Source organism: Paroedura picta, chromosome 4, assembly GCF_049243985.1.
Source record: "Paroedura picta isolate Pp20150507F chromosome 4, Ppicta_v3.0, whole genome shotgun sequence".
Classification (NCBI taxonomy): domain Eukaryota; kingdom Metazoa; phylum Chordata; class Lepidosauria; order Squamata; family Gekkonidae; genus Paroedura; species Paroedura picta.
The window spans coordinates 37,722,399-37,739,049 of NC_135372.1; the positions used below are offsets into that span (position 1 = coordinate 37,722,399).

General features: G+C 47.4%; 1 protein-coding gene across 12 annotated transcripts in view; it reads left to right on the plus strand.

The window, feature by feature from the left end:
- Nucleotides 1-16,651, plus strand: part of SEC16B (SEC16 homolog B, endoplasmic reticulum export factor) — a 78,637-nt gene that overhangs the window by 17,362 nt on the left and 44,624 nt on the right. For all 12 annotated transcript variants that reach the window (XR_013230038.1, XR_013230039.1, XM_077332492.1 and 9 more), the window contains 8 exons: nt 138-277; nt 829-890; nt 2,302-2,437; nt 6,196-6,426; nt 8,610-8,707; nt 8,790-8,871; nt 9,266-9,383; nt 10,391-10,505. Coding sequence is in view for 10 of the 12 variants with exons in the window: in XM_077332492.1 (XP_077188607.1) it covers nt 138-277; nt 829-890; nt 2,302-2,437; nt 6,196-6,426; nt 8,610-8,707; nt 8,790-8,871; nt 9,266-9,383; nt 10,391-10,505 (982 nt within the window). In the remaining 2 variants the exon portion in view is untranslated. The remainder of the gene's footprint in view (nt 1-137; nt 278-828; nt 891-2,301; nt 2,438-6,195; nt 6,427-8,609; nt 8,708-8,789; nt 8,872-9,265; nt 9,384-10,390; nt 10,506-16,651) is intronic.

Genomic DNA, 16,651 nt, shown 5'->3' on the forward strand with positions numbered 1-16,651 from the left:
AAAATTTCAACATAAGTACAATTTGCCAGGTGCCCCCAGAAGTCCCTCCAAAAGTGGGACAATCTGGTCACCTTAGTCTGGGCCACCGCTGGCCTGGGTTACAGACTAGTCACTAAGGGACTCTGCTTACCTTTTAGGAGAAGATATACTGGCCCCGCAGAAGTTCCCCTCACCCCACGTACCTGTTTGCTTTGGAGCCGGAGGGCACCTGGTCCGAGGATGTCCTAATTACCCGGCAGAAGGGCAACCTGCCCTTGTCGAAATACACAGCCTGGAGGTAAGCATCACTTCACTCCTGGGAAGCAAAACGGAGTGTTCTGAATCTGCCCGGAGCAGCTTGATAATTTTTTGCTGCCTTGGCACAGTGATCCCCATGATGATGGGCATTATGTTTCCTAGAACCCTTCTGGTCAATATATATGCTCCAGATTTAGGAATGTCAGTCCCTAGGTGGGATCTGGGGATCCCCTGGAATGAGAGCATTTCTCCAGGTGACAGAGATCAGTTCCCCTGGAGGAAATGGCTATTTTGGAGAGTGGACTCCATAGGATTATACCCTACTGAGGTCCCTCCCCGTCCCAAGGCCCACCCAGTTCCTGCTCCACCTCTGAAGTCTCCAGATATTTCCCAACCCAGAACTGGCAGCCCTAGTTCCAAAACACAAAGTGCCCCTGGAAGAGAACATGGGTAGGGCTACAGGAACCTACTCAGAGAGCCAGTGGTTTCAGATGAGCAGAACAAGCACAGGACAGTCAGGTTCCCATTGTCAGTTTAGCTTTACGTTTATAGTCAGGATCTCACTTTTCTGAATCTGCCCTTGTTGTTTAGGTTATTTTACATGACACTGCTGAGCAGGAGGCTATGCAAGTCTTCCCAGGACCTCTGATCAGGTACCGTATCCCTGGAGGACCATAATTAGAGATTTCATAGGACAGGTGCAGTTAGTAGACCATAGATCTATTGAATCCAAAATTGTTTCTCTGAGGTTCTCTAAGGTGGTTCTCTAAGGAGTGAGGCTAAGGCCGGTTTCATCCCACATTTTCTACCTGATGTCTTTTGATGAGTTGTCCCATATCTCAGTGTTATGTTTCCTTTCTCAGGATAGTACATCCAGCTTGAACCAAGAGAGGCTTTCTCAACCAGGGTTTCATATAACCCTGAGGTTTCTGAAGTTCCTGGAAGGGTTTCTCCAATTGGGTGGGAGTTAATGAATATTTTTAATATTTTTGAAAAATGACAATTAAAAAAATGTGCACTCGATCGAAGCTACTTCTCTTTGTGGGCATGCACAGAATCTCCAAGCATATGGGACTTATTGCTAATGTCAATGCCCTTCACTGAAGTGTCATGATTAGAATCAAAGAATCATAGAGTTGGAAGGGGCCATGCAGGCCATCTAGTCCAACCCCCTGCTCAACTCAGGATCAGCCCTAAGCATCCTAAAGCATCCAAGAAAAGTGTGTATCCAACCTTTGCTTGAAGACTGCCAGTGAGGGGGAGCTCACCACCTCCTTAGGCAGCCTATTCCACTGCTGAACTACTCTGACTGTGAAATTTTTTTTCCTGATATCTAGCCTATATCGTTGTACTTGTAGTTTAAACCCATTACTGCGTGTCCTCTCCTCTGCAGCCAATGGGAACAGCATCCTGCCCTCCTCCAAGTGACAACCTTTCAAATACTTAAAGAGGGCTATCATGTCCCCCTCTCAACCTCCTTTTCTCCAGGCTGAACATTCCCAAGTCCCTCAACCTATCTTCATAGGGCTTGGTCCCTTGGCCCCAGATCATCTTCGTCGCTCTCCTCTGTACCCTTTCAATTTTATCTACGTCCTTCTTGAAGTGAGGCCTCCAGAACTGCACACAGTACTCCAGGTGTGGTCTGACCAGTGCCGTATACAATGGGACTATGACATCTTATGATTTTGATAATTATGTGGCCTTACTCAGGAAAATGACTACAGTAAACTAGGAGGCAGCCCACAGACTTGTATCTGCATTGCTGATTTGTCAGGGAATTAATGTGGCATTTGCAAAACATGAATGGAGACAAATGTACCTCCTGCACCAGTACCACAAGGGACTAGTTGTACAGTCTTCAAGGGTTGCCCCTCCAGTGGCAGCTGCAAAACTCTCCCTGGCTCAGGCTATGCATGTGTTGTCTCCATTTGTGTATTGCAAATGTGACAAAGGCACTCTTATGTTCCCGCTGTGCTTGCCTGACAGTTCTTTCTTTGGGAGTTCTTGTTCCTTAGGGAACTGGAGAACACAGTCGAGTTGTTGCTGGCCTTTCTGTTGTTTTAGGGAGGACTTGCACAAGGTGGACGTGATGACATTTTGCCAACGCCAAGCAGCCGTAGGCTGTGACCTGACATCTAACCGGGGCCGAGATGCCGCGTTGCTTTGGAAACTCCTTCTGCTTCTTTGTCGCCAGAATGGGGTATGTACCGCCTATGTATAAGAGAAAGAGGGGTTGAATCATCTTGCCATTTAGGTCTTCACTGACTTACCCAACACAGACTTCACTTTTATCCATTGTTGTTTTCAATGGAATTCAGAATCTGTTATTAAACCTGGACAATATGACCCCAATCTTCTTCTTCTGCTGCTTCTACTGCTTCTGCTGCTGCTGCTTCTGCTGCTGCTGCTGCTTTGTCTTCTTCTGCCTCTTGCCCCTCCTCCTCTTGCCCCTCCTCCTCCTCCTTCATCATTTAAATTTCTATACCGCCCTCCAAACATGGCTCAGGGTGGTGTACATGATAGGTAACATAACTAACAATTTAGTGGCATTAAGTAACATAAGTACTTAAGTAACAATTGTACATAATTAACAATTTAGCAGCCTCCATGTGTTCACTGCCCATAAGTCTCCAGACTAAATGTCTCTCAGTGGGGGTGTTTTGAAGAGGAGGACCACAGATGTTATTAAGTCATCAGCCCCTACGAAAAGCCTTGTGGAAGAGCTCCATCTTGCAGACCCTGCGGAACTGTGCCAGCTTCAGTTATGCCCCTCCTTTCTCCCCAATGGGAACCAAAGCAGGTGACGTCATCTCCCCTTTCCATTTCATTCTTATAGCATTCCTGTGAAGTAGGTTAGCCTGAGTTTGTGTAAGTGGCTCATTCATTCATTCATTCATTCATTCATTCATTCATTCATTCATTCATTCATTCATTCATTCATTCATTCATCAATTCATATACCGCCGCTCTCCATTCGAACTTGCGGTGATTCACAATAAAACAATAAAAACTAGTAACCTCCTAAAAACCGCTAAACATATTAACACTAGGCATAAAATATTACAAGATGGCGATAAAAGAGTTCTAATTCCCACCCTCTTCACCCTCTGTCCAACTAGTGATCAAGAGCTCTCTCAATTGGGAGTGAGGGTCCAAATCTAACCACCACTAAGGGATCCCCCGATAGTAACTCCAGGACCCCACCATGGCCTCAACCATATGCCTAACGGAAGAGCACCGTCTTACAGGCCCTGCAGAAAGCTAACAAATCCAACAGGGCCTGTAGCTCTTTAGGGAGCTCATTCCACCTGGTTGGTTATGAAACAGTAAAGGTAAAGGTATCCCCTGTGCAAGCACCGGGTCATGTCTGACCCTTGGGGTGACGCCCTCTAGCGTTTTCATGGCAGACTCAATACGGGGTGGTTTGCCAGTGCCTTCCCCAGTCGTTACCGTTTACCCCCAGCAAGCAAGCTGGGTACTCATTTAACCGACCTCGGAAGGATGGAAGGCTGAGTCAACCTTGAGCCGGCTGCTGGGATTGAACTCCCAGCCTCATGGGCAAAGCTTTCAGATGGCTGCCTTACCACTCTGCGCCACAAGAGGCTCTTTATGAGACAGTAATACTTGTAAAACCAGCGTTTGGTATGTAAAATATGACAAGTATCCAGATTGTGTTTTCAGTTCGAGAGGGATTTGGTATATCCGACCATGTTCAAAATGCGTCAACGTATATTCTTTCCCTGCCTTTTTGCCAGTCAGAGCATTTGAAGTGGTTCACATGATACAAAGGAATAAAATAAACCCAGCTTCAAGCTGTTTGTTGGCAAAGAACCATGCAAACCAACAGATAGAACAACATAGTAAAGAAGAAGAGCTGGTTTTTATGCCCCACTTTTCACTGTTGGAAGGATTCTCAATGCGATCTCCAATCTCCTACCCTTCCTATCCCCACAACAGATACCCTGGGAAGTAGGTGGGTCTGTGGGACTTCAGAGAGAACAGAGACTGATCCAAGGTCATCCCTCTGGCTGCATGTAGGGGAGAAAGTGGGGAATAAAACCTGGCTCACCAGATTAAAGACTGCTGCTCTTAACCACGACACCAAACTGGTTCTCTCACTGCACCCAGTTGGCTCACTATACCAACCAGAAGACGGCACCCATGCCAGCGTTTCCCAGCCTCATGTCAAGATTCACAGGAAAGTGGGTTCTAGGCTTTGTCAGCTTTATTTATTTCTTATCTTTCCATACCGCCCTCCCATGAGGCTCAGGGTGGTTTACACAAAACGTAGGGATAATGCAGTGCAGTTCATAACATCAACCATAATAACAGTGGGTTTCATCACTGAAGGCGACGAGTATTGTAACATGCCTCATAACAACAATAACTTTCTAACCAAGATCCCCTAGGTTGGTCAGTTTGGGTTCAGATTGTGAGGAGGGTGTCTGAGGGGGGACCCTTGGATGTTGTTGGGTCGGTCGGCCTCAACCAAATGCCTGGTGGAGGAGCTCGCTTTTGCAGGCCCTGCGGAATTTTGGGAGTTCGGGCAGGGCCCTGATCTCTCCAGGGAGCTCATTCAACCAGGTGGGGGCCAGGACATGAAAATGCCAATGTGCCTTTTTGGGGCGAGGGATCACCAGCCAGTTGGAAGTGGCGGAGCGTATCTTTTTTTCTCTTTTTTTTTTAAGTGGATCATCATAACAAGTCAGTTTGAACTTGTGGGTCACTTTACAGAAAAAGTTTGGTATCCCTGCTCTGATTAATCGCTGTCTTCCAGCAATCTATGCCTCAAAAACTTTTTAAAGCAAAATATCTTCACTAGCCTTCTAAAAGGGCCGGTTGATCAGATCAGGAGAGTTACCCCTGAGACAGGGAGCCCCAGGCACTAAGTGGTCTGGGACCCTCACATCTATGGGGCTGCCTCTCTTGTTACAGCCCCTTGTGCTCATTTAGGTCATCCTCTAGGGGAGGGGTAGTCAACCTGTGGTCCTCCAGATGTTCATGGACTACATTTCCCATGAGCCCCTGCCAGCAATTGCTGGCAGGGACTCATGGGAATTGTAGTCCATGGACATCTGGAGGACCACAGGTTGACTACCCCTACTCTAGGGGCCTCTTGCAGATGCCTGGCTCCAGGATAGCTTGGTTAGTTGTCACCAGGGGAAGGGCCTTCTCAGTCGTGGCCCCTATCTTGTGGAATAGACTTACTGATGACATCTGTACTCTGCCAGGCATATTTACCGTAGTTTCCAAAGGGCATGCAAGGCCATCTGGTTTAGTTTGGCCTTTGAAGTGTAATCCACGTGTTTGACTTGTCTTTTTTTTTTAGTGGTGTGGTGCCTGCCACATATTTTAATAGTTTAACTTTAATATTTTATATTTGTTATCTGTTTTATATTGTTTTATTTGGTTAAAATGTTAGATGTTGCTGCAAGAACCTATGGCTGACCATCAGCTAAGAAACCTCAGTGACTAAATAAATATAGCCCTGTTTTGTACACAGTTTTAACTTTGCCCCAGGTGGCGAAGACACCCAAATTGAACTCTCAGCTAGAGGGGAGACAAAGGACCCATTCCACACACGTTTAAATAATGCGCTTTCAATGCACTTTAGAAGCAGAGTTTCCTGTTCTGCACAGGGAAATCCAGCTGCAAAAGCACACTGAAAGTGCATTATCCAACGTGTGCATAATATGCCAAGGACTGAGTGAGGAGGGGAAACTCCTAAACATTCTCTGACTCAGGACATTGACTTAAATTTCACAGCCAGCACTTTAAGCTGTCACACCAAAATTCATGATTGAACCTGAAGTACAGATTTGTGGGGAATTCATTTGCTCAAAACATGGGTTTTTGTAAGTTTGCTGCTATTTGACAAAGTGGATTTGCTAAATTGTGGATGTTTGCACTTCTTCTGTCCCTCACCCCTTCCTGTTTACCCTTTGTTTTCCTTTACAGTCCATGGTGGGGTCAGACATAGCAGAACTACTAATGCAGGACTGCAGGCACCGGGAGAAGTACAAAAGACAAGAGCCAGTAGCTAACCTGATCAACCTGACTGAGGAGGAGTGGCCGGTAGAAGTCTGCGGGACCCCGGACCTTCTCACAGGGGAGATAGTGCCAAGTGCTGGCACACCGAAGCAAAATGTGGAGAAGTTCACCAAACTCCTCTTCTATGGGAGAAAAAAGGTAAGCTCAAGGTATCTTGTACTGTCTGATGGGTTTTCTACACAAAGGACTGATTCATACGTGGTAGCATCAAGTGAGATCTCGTTTGTGTGTGTGTGTGTGTAAGAGCCACTAATTTATTGCTATGGGTAATAACTGTTGGCAGGGTCTAAACATGTGAACCAAACAAAGCACCAGGCTGCTTACAAGAATAAAGTAGTTCTATTGAGAAGAGAAACAGCTTTGTGTAGGAAGGACAGCGAGAAACCTAACTGACTGTTCTAACTGTTGTCCACAGTCCTTCCCTCTCTATTGGTTCCAGAGGCAAGCAGGGAGGAAGTGTATGCAACAAGCAGGAAGTCTCCTATTGAGCCAATTAGGATGCTGGCGGAGACAATATGAAAAATACCAGGAAGTTCCTGATCTAACTATGCTAAATACACATGTCCTCCACTGCCCCCTGCAGGACACTCTTTATATTCTGCTCAGTCATGCACATGGCAGATCTTGCATATTCCAGCAATAGTATCTACATCCCTCAATCCCATCTCAGATGCAATTCTGTTCAGGGGAGAACTACCTTATAAGAGTGTAGTAGGAAGTGCTGAAAAGCACTGTGGAAAGTGCCATGTAAACACTAAGCAATATTATTATACTAGTAAAAGGCTTTGTTGACTGAATGAGGATCTAGTTCTTCGTGTGCAGCAGGCGCCAGTGACAATTCCCAAACTTTAAAAGTTAAATCAATATGAAATCAGCTATTCTGGATCAGACTAACATTCCATTCAGTCCAGCACCCTGTTTTGACGGTAGCCAATGGGATGCTGCTCGGACGTCCATCCGCAAGCTCTTTCCCTATTGACTGCGCCCCCACATCTGACAACAAGAAACAGTTCTGCCTTTGAACCCAGAGAACCCATTTGGCTGTGATTGTCAGTAGCAAGCAATAGACTTGTCTTGCATAAGCGAGTCCAGCCCTTCTCAATCCATCTCATCCAGTGGCCATCACAACATCTTATGGCAGTGTCTTCCGCGAGTCATCTTCCAATTGTGAAGCACATGAGTACTTCCTCTTGTGTGTCCTCTGTCTGCTGCCATTCGGTTTCCCAGGTTGACCCTGAGTTCCAGTATTATGAGACGAGAGGGACAAAAGCCAGTCCCTCCGGCTACTTTACTACAGTGGTCCCCAACCCCCGGTCCGGGGACTGGTACCGGACGGGGATCAGTCGGTACCGGGTTGCGGCTCCTCCTCGTCCTCCTCCCCGGCTGCTGCCTTGGGGGCTGCCCTGCCACTCTGCCGCTAGCTCACCTTTGGTGCTCTCCAGTGGCCGCCATGGCTGGGGCTCCTCCTCGGTGTGGCACTGTGCAGCTGCTGCTGGCAGCACCCCCCCAGCGGGCGGCGGGAAGTCAGGGGTGCCGGCGGGAAAACAAGTGGAGCAGGGGCTCAGGCGGCAATGTCGGTAAAATTGTCAAGAGTTGACCACTCCCCAGTGATAAAAAGGTTGGGGACCACTGCTTTACTACACCATGCTTGGGTCATGTCTTGTCTTCTATTCTAGATTGAGGTCCCCAACTTGGTCATGTGGGCCGCTGACATTTCTCCTGGTGTCTGCTAACTGTGTTTAGAAAGTGCGTGGGGTCAGGTGGGGTTGTGGGCCACTGGAAATTTGATTGGCTGTGCAGCAGTTGCCACAGCAGCACAAGCGAGTTTCACTGTGCAACTAGAGGTAAGTTGCAGCCGTCATTTTGCGGCTGGTTCCACCTCCTGCGGCAGCCATTTTGTGGCTGCACCCGCCATGTTGTGTCAGAATTCCAGGAGTGCCCACAGGATCAGAAAAGTTAGGGGAATCCCTGTTCTAAATGCTTCCAGGTAGCAAGGATGGGAAGGATCTGTCTTGACCAAATATTGAAAGACCTGTCTGGCAGAATATTATTTATTTGTAATCTAATTTATATTTATATACCACCCACCCCTGAAGGCTCAGGGTGGCTCACAACAATTCATAAAATAAAGTTAAAACATTTGACCATTAAAACATTTAAGCAAAACATTTTTAAAATCTAGGAGCTCTTATTTTATTTCCTATATATTCCATACCAGTGTGGGGGGAGGGGATCAATAGGGCCGGTGGAATATTACAAGAGAGGAAACAGAGAGAGAGAGAGACAGAGAATGCTTTAAAGAATTTATTTCTTGCTTGCAGGAAGCACTGGATTGGGCCATGAGGAACCAGCTTTGGGGCCACGCTCTTTTTCTGTCCAGCAAGATGGACCTGAGGACCTACAGCTGGGTCTTGACGGGGTAAGTAGATCCCAGTGCTGGAAAGGTTCACGACCCTGGTCCTTTGCCCTCAGCCCTTCATTGCTCTTTCCTCTCTTTGCAGGTTCACCAGCACTCTGGCCTCCAACGACCCTCTGCAGACACTTTTCCAGCTCATGTCTGGAAGAATCCCCCAGGCATCTCTGGTATGGAATCCAGCCCTGTCCTGCTGCTTTGGGTTTCTCTGGGAGAGGCATATGGCAAATGCCAGGGTTGTAGTCCATGGACATCTGGAGGACCACAGGTTGACTACCCCTGATCTTGAGGATCTCAAGGCTCTTGGGAAGAGCTTGGCTTCTTGTGAAAACATGGCCACATTGAATTTAACCTCCTGGGGTTGTACAGTTTCCATCCATAATTGCTTCTGCTACTCCATTTTCATTATTTGTTTTCTTTTGGGGGTATTTTTACATTGCACAGTACTTTGCCTTGAGGATCGCTGAAGGTTCTGTTTTGGGTTTTTTTTTTTTTAAACTAAACCAAGAATGATTTTTTGTTCTCTGCCTTTTCTTCTCTCTCTCCCACCCCCTTTCCCAACAGTGCTGTGGGGATGACAAATGGGGAGACTGGAGGCCACACCTGGCCGTCATCCTGTCCAATCAGGTGGGAGATGCTGAGCTGAACCACAGAGCGGTTGTCACCATGGGAGATACGCTGGGTGAGAAGAGTCACGAGAAATGCGGACACAGACATGCACATATAATACCAAGAAGGGGAACCACATTCTTCAAGTCTGCTAAAAGGGCTGGTGTGGTCTGAGTGTTGCATTAGGATCTGGGGGGACTGGATTTGAATCCTGCAGCCAGTCACGGAAGCCCCCTAGATCAGGGGTAGTCAACCTGTGGTCCTCCAGATGTCCATGGACTACAATTCCCGTGAGCCCCTGCCAGCAAACGCTCATGGGAATTGTAGTCCATGGACATCTGGAGGACCACAGGTTGACTACCCCTGCCCTAGATGACTTTGGGCCTGCCACAGTCTCTCAGACTAGCTTGACCCTCAGAAGGTTGTTGTAACAATGGGGTGAACGATTGGAAAAGCCACGTTTAAGGTTGCCAGGTTTTCCTTGTCCACCAGCGGGGGTAGGGTACGGTTACCAGATCCAGGTTGGGAAACTCCTAGAGACTGGGGAGGATAGGGACCTCAGTAAGGTCCATTGGCACAGAGTCCCCCACTTCCAAGCAGCCAGATTCGAGGCTACACTGCTACACCACACAGGCCGTGGTGGGGACACTTGGCAAGTCACTGCGAGGATAAGGGTGTGCAGATTAACAAGCCATTGACATAGCACGTGGTAGGTTTGGGCAACAGAAGACAGGGTGGCTGTAGAAATCTGAACCTGAAAGCCAAAAACCACTTTCCGCCTTCCCTTTCTTCTATGTGTCCATCTGATAGATGCTGGTAGAAGAATCTGTAATGCAATTTTTCATGGGCTGGGCTTTTAGCATTTAGCTGTTCAGGAACTATTTTTTTGAACAATAAACCTTCCACAAACTTTATTACATGAGGCAAAAGATGGGAATGCATTTTAATTTAAAGGTCAAAACTTGCACAGTTACAACACTGCGCAGTACACTTCCTCTCACTTTCCAGTGCTGTCTTTTTTTTTTAAAGTGTGTATTATAATCTGTTCTGAATTTAATTTGTTGACCTTTTCTTCCTCAGCTGGGAAGGGGTTTACCGAGGCAGCTCATTTCTGCTACTTGATGGGGAATGTCCCTTTCGGTCATTTCGGAGTTAAAACGCACCAGCACCTGGTATTACTGGGCAGTAACCAGAGGTGAGTAAAGTCAAGAAGAGAGAAGATCTGGCCTAATTCAGAGCACTTATCTCATTATTTACTTCATTTATACTGACTCCCCAGCGCAACCCCTGAGCAGCTTACATTTCTCCACAACTCTATTTTATCCTCACAACAACCTTGCAAGGTAGATTCGGCTGAGAGTACGGGTCTGGCCCAAGGCCACCCATCAAGGGCTGATCCTGCGTTTAGGGCTGATCCTGCGTAGAGCAGGGGGTTGGACTAGATGGCCTGCATGGCCCCTTCCAACTCTATGGTTCTATGATTCTATGATTCTAAGTCCCCGTGTCAGAAAAGGGATTCAAACCTGGGGCTCCCAGATCTAACCCAGGGATTCCCAACCAGGGCTTGGTGGAGCTCTGTGAGAGCTCCCCAGGGGCTCCTTGGCCTTCCCCCTATATTCTGCTTTAGTGGACTTGGCCACAAGCTATCCCAGGCATTGCTGTGAAGGCAGGGAACTGCCATTGACCTGGGGGTGGCGTTCTCGCATGGTTACCGTGCCTGGGAAAGGGAGCAGTGCTTGGATGTGGGCTGCCTCAAACTGCCTCCTTTCTCCCCTCCCCTCAGTCCTCCTCAGGCATGATAAGGAGGCGTGGCCATCTGACATCACTCCCGGGGCTCTTCAAAGCCTGAAAAATATTTCAGGAGTTCTCCTCCATGGTCAAAAGGTTGAAAAAGCCTGCAGCTTTTTTGTAGATCATTTTCAAATAACCTGATAAACATTATCCAAGTGTTGTTATAACAGTGCTGTAGGGCTGGGTTGGCCTTGAAAGTTGAGCATCTACTTGAATTCCGTGCCAGTGGATTCATGGCTCTAGTGAAATTTGAACCAGGCTCTGTTGCTGGGGTTTTCAGTGAACTGGACCCCCTCCCCACTACAGTTGTGCCTTTGTTGATGTATATCTGACTTACCTAGCTCTTGGGGACCCAGAACAGCTTACCGCATTCATCTCCCCTGTTGTTCCCTGTCAAAAAGAAAGGAGAAAAAGAACTTAGCCCCCTCAAAATTTGAATCAAGAATCAAAAAGTTAAAGAAATTAAAATATGCATCCTAATAATAGAGTTTCTCTACGCAGAAAGTTAAAAATGCTCAGATATACGAAAAATGCATGCAATTATTACAAAGTAATTAAAACCAATTCTAGGCCTAAATGATAGCCTCACAAGCTGAGTAAAATAATTAAATAGTACCTAATTAGAACCATATGACACTGACCAAATTTTTCTACTGAGTCCTAGTTTTTGAAATTGTTATTGAATTATTATTCCATGACTGGAACTACTGTCTAATACCATATTTGTATGCTTGACCACTGAAGAAGACTATCCAGCTGAAACACATCTGGTCAGGGCTATATGGTCCTTATTAGAAAAAGAAGAGTTTTTTATTCCCTGCTTTTCACTGCCCCAAGGAGTCTCAGAACAGCTTACAAGGGCCTTCCCTTCCTCTTCCCACAACAGACACCCTGTGAGGAAGGTGGGGCTCTGACAGAACTGCTCTGTGGGAACAGCTTTATCAGGACTGTGACTGGCTTGCCAGATTAGAAGCCACTACACCACACTGGCCCAGTGGTACTATTTAATGATATATCTGTGAGGCTATCATTTAAGCCTAAAATTGTCTTTAATTACCTTGTAATAAATACATGCAGTGTTCATATATTAGAGCATTTCTAACTTTCTGCATAGAAAAGCTGTATTATTAGGCTGTATATTTTTATTTCTTCCCTCCACTCTTTCACCCTTACAACAACCACCCTTGAAGTAGGCTAGGCAGAGAGAGATGGACTGACCCAGAATCACCCAACAAGCTTCCATGGCACAGTAGGGATTTGAACGCAGGTCTCTCAAGATCTTGGTAACCATTACACCACAACAGTTACTCCCCTCCCTCAAAGCACCTGAAATTATTATCATCCGATAGAGTCTTCGGGCCAAACTGCTGTCAAAGAAAAGTTAGCCCTCCTCACACTCTCTGCTGTAGCACGGAAGCACCTGCCTGTACAAGTATTCCCGCTGAGGCCCTTTTGTGAGGAAGGATCAATTTTCTTGTGTGACGATGGCACTCTGTATGATAATAGGAGGGTCAGAAGGAACGCCTCTAGCCTGACTTTGTTGAGAGCAGAAGAAAACAGGCTTCCTGGCCCGTTGGGGAAAATCTAGACGTTTGCTACCACCTTGAAGTGAAACTGTTCATTATCTTCTGACAACTGCCCCAAGCCCTGGTTACAACATTGATCAGACTGCAGAGGGACCAGCTGTGGCGTTCCCACTCTGCAGTGCCTCGATATAAACGCTTGAGGTCACCCTGACTGCATGGTTTTTAAGAGACTGCGGATGCTTTCATTCGCATTTGCATTTTGGAGTGTGTGCGCGCGCCTGTAATTCGACCTTTTCCTCCGGCTCTGCCATCGCTATAGACCCCTGGGCATACGTGAGCTCCTCCCCTACACCCCCCCCCCCCAAGCTGGATACTTGGCACAAATATCACATCTCTCCAGTATCTGGAATATTCTGATTAAAAGGCTTCAGAAGAAACCTCCTTGAGATTTGAGGGCTCCAGAGAGGAAATCCATCGCTCGGGACCGTTTCCTTTCTCTCCTGCGTAGCCAGGCCTAACGTAGCGTTCCCCAGACCTTTGGTATCTGAGACGCTCGCCTTCAGATTAAAACAGGAGGCTTGCTTTTCTCTTTACGTGTAAAAAGATAATGCGTTTTCACACGTTCTGCCACTTCAGAGGGGGTGAGAATTCTCTTCCAGGGCGACGCCAGAAGGTTCAATCTCCTTCGGCGGCACTAACAAAATCCGTAATTACTTTGCTCAGAGGATGAATTTACCTAGGTCACGTCTATTAGGGACTGAGTGTAATTGTCTCGAAAAGTTCTAAATTGGCTTCTAATAGCGAATGAGATGCTGCACGTGCACAGAAGCTGTTTTCTGCCTGGTTTATGGGTCCAACTCACAAAGGCCTATGCAGGGGCTCACAAAGGAGGATTTTCAAAGTACTGTAGAAGTGCAGCCCTGACCTGGAGCTGAGGTTTCAGAGGGGGGAAAGAACATGTGTCATAGTCCTGAGTTGGGCTGAATAAGCTCTTCTCAAACCACTCAAGCTTTTAAGCTGTATTCTTTAAAAGCCAGCTTGGGTTAGGAGTGAATCATAGAATCATAGAGTTGGAAGGGGCCATACAGGCCATCTAGTCCAACCCCCTGCTCAACGCAGGATCAGTCCTAAGCATCCTAAAGCGGGTTTCTCATCTGGCAATGAGATTTGATTCCCCGCTCCTGCACATGCAGCCAGACGAGTGACCTTGGACTCCTCACAGTCCTGATAGAGCTGTTCTGACCAAGCAGTCCTGAGCTCACTCAGCCTCATCTACCTCACAGGGTGCCTGTTGTGGGGAGAGGAAAGGGAAGATGATTGTAAGCCGCTTTGAGAGAAAAATGGTAGAGAAAAGTGGCATATAAAAACCAACAACTCCTCCTCCTCCTCCTTACCCCAAACCAGAAGAATGCCACATTTTAACTTGGTGACTTCATTCAGAAGTGATGTCGGGGCCATTGGGGGGGGGGAAGGGGTGAACACTCTGGTTTGGGGACAAAACTTTATGGTTAGAAGCAAATTCTACCATAGAGTTTTGTCCAAAAGCCAGAGTGTCTCCCCACCACCACATCTCTGACATGCCAATGTAATTTCTGGGTGACATCAGCATGTTGTGTCGCTCCCAGAAACCTCACCCCCCCCTCCCATATCCCGCCGGCAGTGTTGACAGGCCTAGCGACCCTGCTAGGCCTGAAGAGAGAGACCTCCATGCTTTGAGGGGCAGAGAGTGACAGATGTCTCCAAAAGGGTGACTTAATTTCTCTGGGGATGCTTCAGCCACCCCACCCACCCCTTTGTGGCATACTGGTTGGAAATCACTGGCTTCAGTCTACTCAAGAGTCAGGTCCTCTGGCAGCTTTCTCCATCACACTGATGTCATCACTTTCCACTATAGTAGCGGTGCTTCCAGCTTATAGGTTTGAACTAGGGCTGCTAATGTCCAGGTGGGCACTGGAGATCTCCTGGAATGACAGCTGATCCCCAGATTGCTGCTCTGGTTGCAGACACCCAGCAGCCAGGCTGAGGTAGTTTCTCGGCACCAGAGATTGTCAGAATACAGTTCCAAGGATCAGATACCAGTTAGCTGTAACTCACAGCTTCAAGCCCAAAGGAGAATTCAAAAGCGACAGTGAACACAGTCTAGGATTAGGTGCAAGGAAACCAGTGCGGGCTGCAAGGTCAGTGACAAACAGACAAGTTGTTTTCACACAGCCACTCCCTTGTTGGGTGTTTTTAAACATTACACTCAGCACCTGCCAGCTTCCTCAGTCCTACTCCTGCAAAGACTCATCTTCGCTATTGACGAGGAATTGGTGCTGTGCTGCCAATTGAGCACCATGCCTTGTGTCCTGCAGTTCCCTCCTTGTCTTCTCCTTATGCTGTTCCCGAGGTTCTGGGGACCAGGGAGATGAACTGGATGTCAGATGACTCTCTGTTGCCAATACAGGGCTGAGGGGCTATAATATTGTTACATAGCTGTGGACCCATGTTTGGCTCCTTAGATATTATCTCCTCCTGCAATGTCTCGTCAATAGCAGTGACTCCGATCTGCTGACTCCAAGGAGTCCTCTGCATCACTTTGCCCTGCTGACTGGTCCAGAATGGTTTTCTCTGGAGGAAGTGGCCACTCTGGGAAATCGATTCTATGGCATCACATCCGTGCTGAGCTCCCTTTTAAACGCCACCTTCCCAAGGCTCGGACTTCCCCCTTCCCCACATCTACAGGGATTTCCCATCCCAGAGTTGGCAACCCTTGTTTTGACACTGAAGTGAGACTGATGGACTGCACGACAATTTTCCAAACAGCTGCAAGTCATGGCTCCCCAGTGCCATTTCAAGTTGGGTAAATAGTCCGGGCAGGAGGTGGAGTTACAAGTCCTCTTTCCTTGCGTGCAGCAGCCCCCGTGGGCTGACGATGAATCTTTGTTGGATGCTTTCAATGAAAGCCATCTTGTTGGCGCTGGCTTTGAATGAAAGCCTCTCAGCTCCACCATAACATTTTGACAAAATTTGATTCTTTGATTCTTGTTAGATTAGGACTGATGCTAGCAGAATCGTTTTCCCGGGGGAGTGCGCACATGACTGCAGCATGTCCCACGTTGTTCTGCAAAATACAGATTGCCACCGCTTCTCGGGTGTTAGATCCACTCAAATTTAGATTGCTGCATGTCTGAGAATGTCAAATTCTTACTGCTATCGATCAGGCATTATCAGATTCTGAGAGACACGCCGGCCCACACACACTCTCAGAAGTTCACGGCTGCAAAACCTATGGATGCCCGACACAGATGCACACGTTATGCATTTGCCGATCCAAAGAACAAAGAAGTCCCTCATCACATTGAGCAAATCATTCAAGTCATTGGGGGAGTAAATTTGTTTCCCTTCTAGCTTGGAGGATAGCATTTTGCATTCCGTGTCTGGAATGTGGCAAGTGAGCCCAGGAGGGCAGAGAACGGTGTTTCGGTGCCTTCCTAAGCAGGCCCTCGGCCTTCTGAACCAGTTGACTTCACTGGACTTGGAAGGGTGTAGCTCTGCTCAGGGCTGCATGGCGTGTGCTGGGGCGCACCAATCAAGTTGGCTTCCTGTAGGCAAGTGGTGCTCGCAGCAAGCATCTTAGTCATTCACCTTATGAGGCACTGTTAAGGTTAAGAATCCAATTTGAAGAGCCAACAATTCCACTTATGCTAATGGCACTCTGGCTGGCTAATAAGGAAAAGGTTCTAACGACTAATTTCACCTTTACGCAGCTTGTTCCTTATTAGTATTGCTGGGGCCAAGTGCTTCTTGCATCTTCAGGCCAAGCGCATCTGACACTTAAGTGTTTCAGTAACTTCCATGGAATCTCAAAACTTTTGGGTCGCCCGTGATTTCCCTAAAGGATTCCCCTCGTCTTACACACAGGCAGTCTTGAATCACGTGGAGTTCCCTGATTGGCTGATGTGACGTGAAGGCACTGACATTCCCCAAGCCCTGAAGCATAGCACAGGGGAGGAAGAAGAGGTGATTCTTATATGCCACTTTT